We start from the raw sequence: 5,900 nt of genomic DNA, 5'->3' as shown, positions 1-5,900 counted from the left end.
TGTTCCATAAATGCCTCCACTTGGTGTCAAAGTTTTTTCGTCACCCATGACAATCGACTCGATACCAAGTTGTTATGCGCCTTGGCGTAAGATCTAGTCACAGTCTAGACGAGAAAGTATCCTTGCTTCGACCTATGGTTACTCAAAGGCGATTCGTCTTTGATGAACCCCTTCCCAAACTAACGTTTGTGATAAAAAATAAAACCCCCCTTTTATTTCATGTTGGCAGCCTTTTTATAGGCTGTTAATTACAAAGGAAAATCCTAATCTAATTCCTAATTTAAAGTCCTAATAGAATTCCTAATTTAAAGTTTATAAGGAAATAAAAAACCTAGTAAAACTAAAACTCCCAAAGATTAAATAAATGTAGAATTCTAATTCCTATTCCTCCGTTGATATTGTTTTCCAATGAAAACATCTATATCAAAAATCTTATTTGAAAAAAAGTTGAAGACTGTAGAGCACTGCTGCAAATACTTTCATTCTTATTTGCCTTTTTTGTCTTAGACATCCAAATTCTAGACAAAACATAAAGATTCAACTATCCTCATTAAATCTTTGTAATGCCTTCCATTGATGACCCACTCATAAGATTTTGATCACTGACTATGATTTGACCATATTTTTCATGAAGAGGAAACAGATAGGCCATACCCCTTCCTCTTAGACACTGTTACTATGATGTTCTGTATGAAGCCAGGACAAAAAAGGGTTCATACAATTTCAATACTGAAAGCAGTTCCAGTGTCATAAATCAAGGAAAACATACTTTATCCCCTTATTGCTATGCAAGCTCAATCAACTTAAAGAAGGCCAACCTTTTTGTTGCCGCCAGCAAAAATTCTCAGTCAAATAATTTCTCTTCAATAGATGCAAAGGCTTGAAAACAGTAACCCCTATTTTCTTCATCCCATTATCAACATTTGCAGGAATGATGAAGATTGTTCCAAGTGTTAAAGGCACTTATGTCTTTCTTATCGATAACGTCTCCCTGCAAAATAACACAAACCAATTTTCTTTTGTTACAACAAACAAGAGAACTTCACTTCTAAAAGCTTCATTTATTGAGAAAGATTGACATGTGAAGATGAAAAATTAGGAAATTTTAAAATAAAGACAATTGACTTAACTGTCTTAATATTAGATTTTACTATCTACAGTAAAATCTTTTCCTAATACTTTGGAAGTGATGAATTTGTTCATAATTGTATCTAAAATACTGTTATGTACAGTATTTAGTATCTTTAACTTTCTTCTTTAACTAGCATGCTAACAGTTATACCTGAGGAAAAACAGATGTAAGGTTACACTCTCAGGGCAGCCTAAAAAATGGCATTCGGATTAAAACCTAAATCAAAGCAACAATGATTGTATTAGTGATAAAATAAAATAAAAGGAAATAATAATGCTAATATTATCTTAAGAATTAAAAAGGAAGTTGGATTAATTTAACATAAACTGGTATGAAAAATAAATCAGAACCCTCTTTATTTCTTGTCTGAAATGGAGATACCATTAATTGCCTGTGTATTTTAACCTACAATTTCCTTTTACTAACAATTAATTTTTAATTATGACAAAAGTATTACGAAAAGGGGGAAAAAAACCAAGAATTCCTTTTGCAAATTAACCTATTTAACCAACCCCTACAATCTTCTGTTACATTGGGATTTGCATTGTCAAGCTCACGCATCGGTGCATAGTCTATAATGGTCCAAGAGCGATGGGATGGTATCTTATTCGATCAAAGTTGATGGGAACTAATTGGCAGCTCCATACGATTGGGTATAATTGAACTGAGTCCTGGATTCTTTTGAAATCCCTTGTTCACCATTGCTGTCCTCATTTTTTCAGCCTTTTCCCATCTGTCTGAAGCTGCATAAATATTTGACAACAGTACAAGATGTGAATTATCCCCAGAATCCATGTCATCGTCCATTTTACCAACATCTTGCATCACCTGCTCTACCATATTTGTATCCAAATGAATCCTGCAAGCGCCAAGCAGAGCTCCCCAAACTACATCATTTGGCTTTATTGGCATTCTCTTGATTAAATCGAAAGCTTCTTTCAATCTCCCAGCGCGTCCCAGAAGGTCCACTAAGCAACCATAATGCTTGATGCTTGCTACCAAACCGTAAGTCTCTATCTTGAAGAAAACATCTAACCCTTCATCTACACAACCTCCATGGGCACAAGCTGATAGAAGAGAAAGGAAAGTAATGTCATCTGGCATCTCATTCGATTCTTCCATTCTTTGAAAAAACTCAAGAGCTTCTTGGTTCTTTCCATGAATAGCAAGACCTAAGATCATGGAATTCCAGCAGACGCTTGTCCTATGACTCATTCCTTCAAATATCAATCTTGCTTGGGCTAGATCCCCACACTTTGCATACATATCTAATAGCGCATTCAAAACAAACTGATTAGCCTTCATTCGCTTCTTCTTAATAAGATAATGGATTTCTTTTCCAATATCTAATTCACCTAACTGTGCACAGGCAGATAAAACACTTGTGATGGTAACTTCATCAGGTTCAAAACCTTCATTTTGCATTTTCTTATACATGCGCAAAGCTTCCTCACAGAACCCATTTTGTGCATAACCTGAAATCAATGAATTCCAATTCACCAAATTCCTAACAGGAATTCTATCAAAAAAGTTCCTTGCTTCCTTAACATTGCCTCTCTTACAATACCCAGAAATCATTGATGACCAAACAAAGTAGTTCCTTTCTGGCATCATATCAAAAATCTCCCTTGCAGCTTCTAGTTCTCCATTTGAATTATACCCGTCAACCATCACTGTCCAAGTCACCACAGTTCTTAACTTCAATGGAACTCTATCAAAAAACTGTCTTGCTTTGAAAGTATCTCCACACTTGGCAAACCCATCAATCATTTCAATCCAAGTCACTGAATTTCTTCTGATTGGCATCTTTTCGAACACTTCCAATGCAGATTCTCTATCCCCATTTTTAAAATACCCACCAATCATCGCGTTCCATGTCACCACATTTCTCTCAGGCATCTCATCAAACACCTTCCGGGAATCAATCAAATTACCGCATCTTGAATACATGCTCAGCAAGGACGAAGCAATATGTAAATCAACAGCCACCCCAAACTTGATGGATTCGGCATGCAAAGATTTGCCATAAGTTTGGGTTGAAGCAGAAGCACATGCCTTGAAAATCAAAGGAACCACACCAAATATATAGAGTCCTGTTTGGCGTATTTGGGTGTATAAAGAAAGCACTTGATTAGTAGCTCCTTCAGAAAGGTGGTTTCTAATGATATACGACCAACTAGGTTGATTTGGGTTTGAATTGTTTTTGGCTATATTTCCTACGATTCTAATGGCTTGTTTTGGGTTTTGAGGCAATTTTGTTGTTTTCATTGTCTCATAGTTTTAATTTTCAAGGAAGTAATAGGGATGTAGTGATCATCATCAATAAATCTTGTATTGTACCGTTAAATATAATATGCTTACTCTTTCCAAGACATCCATAAAAGATCTCATAGTCTCCATCTCTATAATTTTATTTATTTAAGTAGGATAAAGACAATCCGAATATTTTAACTGTTTTTACATTTCAAGTTGAAATAAAAGGTTATTGATTTTAATTTTATCAAATGATTATTAAATTATTTAACAGATTTTATTTAAGTCATTAAACTATTAAAACTATTACTGTATATTTTTCTCTGTTTACATCACCTACATTAATGAAAAACTTTCATTTTCTTTCTCTTCTAAAGTTTAGTTCTTTTTCCATGAAATAACTTTGAGCATCAAGAATCAATGAATCAAAATTTAAATAGTTTTTTCTCTAATCTTCAATATTGACCGTTAGATCGATTTGGATCTAAAATATATTCTTCTACTCGTTGATAGTTACTCTGATTTACAGTATTCACCGTCAAATTATTGCTTGGAGTTCATTAGTCGAATTTAAAAAAAAAACTGCACAACCTAGTAACTTAAATAAAATGTTTTGAATAGTTTAGTAATTTAAATGTAAACTTCCAAATAGTTCAATAACCATTTTATAATTTTTGAAATTGAGTCAACAAAATGTAAACTTACCAATAGTTTAATAATTTTAAGTGTATTTTACCCTAAAATAAAAAAGTATAGACTAAATTATTAACTTTGTTTAAATTTTTTTATTGATCTAATAATAAATTTGGTACCTTAATATTCACAGTTTTTATCATCTTAATCCTAAATATAAAAATTCAACAAATTTAACTCTTAAATGTCTCAAACTTGTAACAAAGTGTCCATTCTAGATCCCTTTCCACAATAATCTTCTCATGATTGATAAACTAAATCGTGATCCGTACGAACTTCTAACTATTTCACTACCAAATCCGCACTGGAATCCAATTCTGCAGCTGAAACCACATTCTGTATAAGAATCTGATACTTTCCTAGTCGAAAACTCTCTTTTATCTGAAGAAACATCTTGGTGGAGTCCCTTTCTCAGAGCCAAGCCGCAGAAGGGACCGTTCCCAGTTTCAGCCTTTCGACTCAAGAAAACGTGTCCTAACACTCCAAAGATTTTGCCAATATTCAGCGAAACACCCTGCAGTTGCTGCAACAAGCCAGGAGTCCATTTCTGAACCTGCCAACCAAAACTAAATCCTTATTTCGATTATCGACATCAACAATTTTCATGAATCCAAGTTTGAAAAAGAGAACATCATTGGCCTTACAACTCAAACATCCTTTACCAATTCAGCATATTAATCAAGTGTAGGATGGAATCTTCATTAAACTGAAAACAATATGCAAGCTAAGGCTGAAGCAGCTTAAAAGAATCCATTTCAAAAAAACTACCAAGTTCAATACCAAGATCAATTCCCAAGAATCCAATTCTGAAAGCGAAAATATCATTGGCCTCACAACTGGAGCAATTCAACACAATCAATAATCAATTATAGAACTTAATCCTCTTGAATTATTAATACAATAGTTTTCCAAAAGCTTGGAAAAATATGCAAGTTAAGATTGAAACTCTCAATTTCATAAATTTAAAAGAAGACAATGATAAATTAATCAATAGAAATCTCAAAGCATAGATTTTAAAAATATTAAAAGTCAAAATTTCTCATTTTGAAATTGTTGAAGACTAAATTTATTAAATTTTTCATATTTAAGAATAAATTAATAAAAATTGTAAAGCTAACTTTGTTATTAGATCAATAAAGAAATTCATCGTATCTTTCCGCTACTCATCTGGCCACAACAAAAAATTGATTTGAATATTTAATTTAAAAAATTTAATAACTAAATCCAAAAAAATAAAAATAAAATTAACTCAATAGTTTAGACACATTTTTATGCTTTACCCAATAAAAAAAACTTTGATTGCTCGAACTAAACCCATTTTTTAAATTTATAATTAGTTTAAATGTAATCGTTCGTTCTTTAGTGGTGTCAAAAATTGTGATTTTGAGACCACAAGTCGATGAATAAATCCGTATAATTAGTACTTAAATTATACGAGTCAAAAATAATTTTTATAATTAATTTTGATTTGAGGATTTTAACTAATTGAATTAAAAGTTAGTATAAGTTGTTTGGTTCAAAAGGCAAGTGGTTATTGAAAACGAGCTATTAGGACCTCATTTCCGTAATTTAAAGCCGTAAATAATTTTATTAAATATTTACAAAGTTGTATTATATGTGAATTGAAGTTTGGTCGGTAATTTTGATGATTTATTGCTTAATCACGATAAAAGGATTAATTTGTAAAAGAGGTAAAAGTTAATTCCTATAGATTTAAAATAATAAAGGGACCAAAATGGCAATTAAACCATGGTTAAAAATTCAAAACGGTGGTGGATATGATTAATCCACTAACTTTTGGGCTATTTGCTCTTTTAGTCCT

General features: G+C 32.2%; 1 protein-coding gene across 1 annotated transcript; it reads right to left on the bottom strand.

The window, feature by feature from the left end:
- Window positions 1–1,414: 1,414 nt before the first annotated feature.
- On the bottom strand, window positions 1,415–3,546 carry LOC108461157 (pentatricopeptide repeat-containing protein At3g21470). Its single transcript, XM_017760888.2, has one exon. The coding sequence runs from the start codon at window positions 3,398–3,400 to the stop codon at window positions 1,745–1,747; it is 1,656 nt and encodes a 551-aa protein (XP_017616377.1). The 5' UTR covers window positions 3,401–3,546; the 3' UTR covers window positions 1,415–1,744.
- Between the last annotated feature and the right edge of the window lie 2,354 nt (window positions 3,547–5,900).

Source organism: Gossypium arboreum, chromosome 2, assembly GCF_025698485.1.
Source record: "Gossypium arboreum isolate Shixiya-1 chromosome 2, ASM2569848v2, whole genome shotgun sequence".
Lineage (NCBI taxonomy): Eukaryota > Viridiplantae > Streptophyta > Magnoliopsida > Malvales > Malvaceae > Gossypium > Gossypium arboreum.
Note: the sequence above shows the minus strand (reverse complement) of the source record. Positions and strands in the feature narration are given on the sequence as shown.

Bases quoted from the DNA above. Each gene is read 5' to 3' on its own strand.
- LOC108461157 (XM_017760888.2), bottom strand. From the start codon at position 3,400: ATGAAAACAACAAAATTGCCTCAAAACCCAAAACAAGCCATTAGAATC.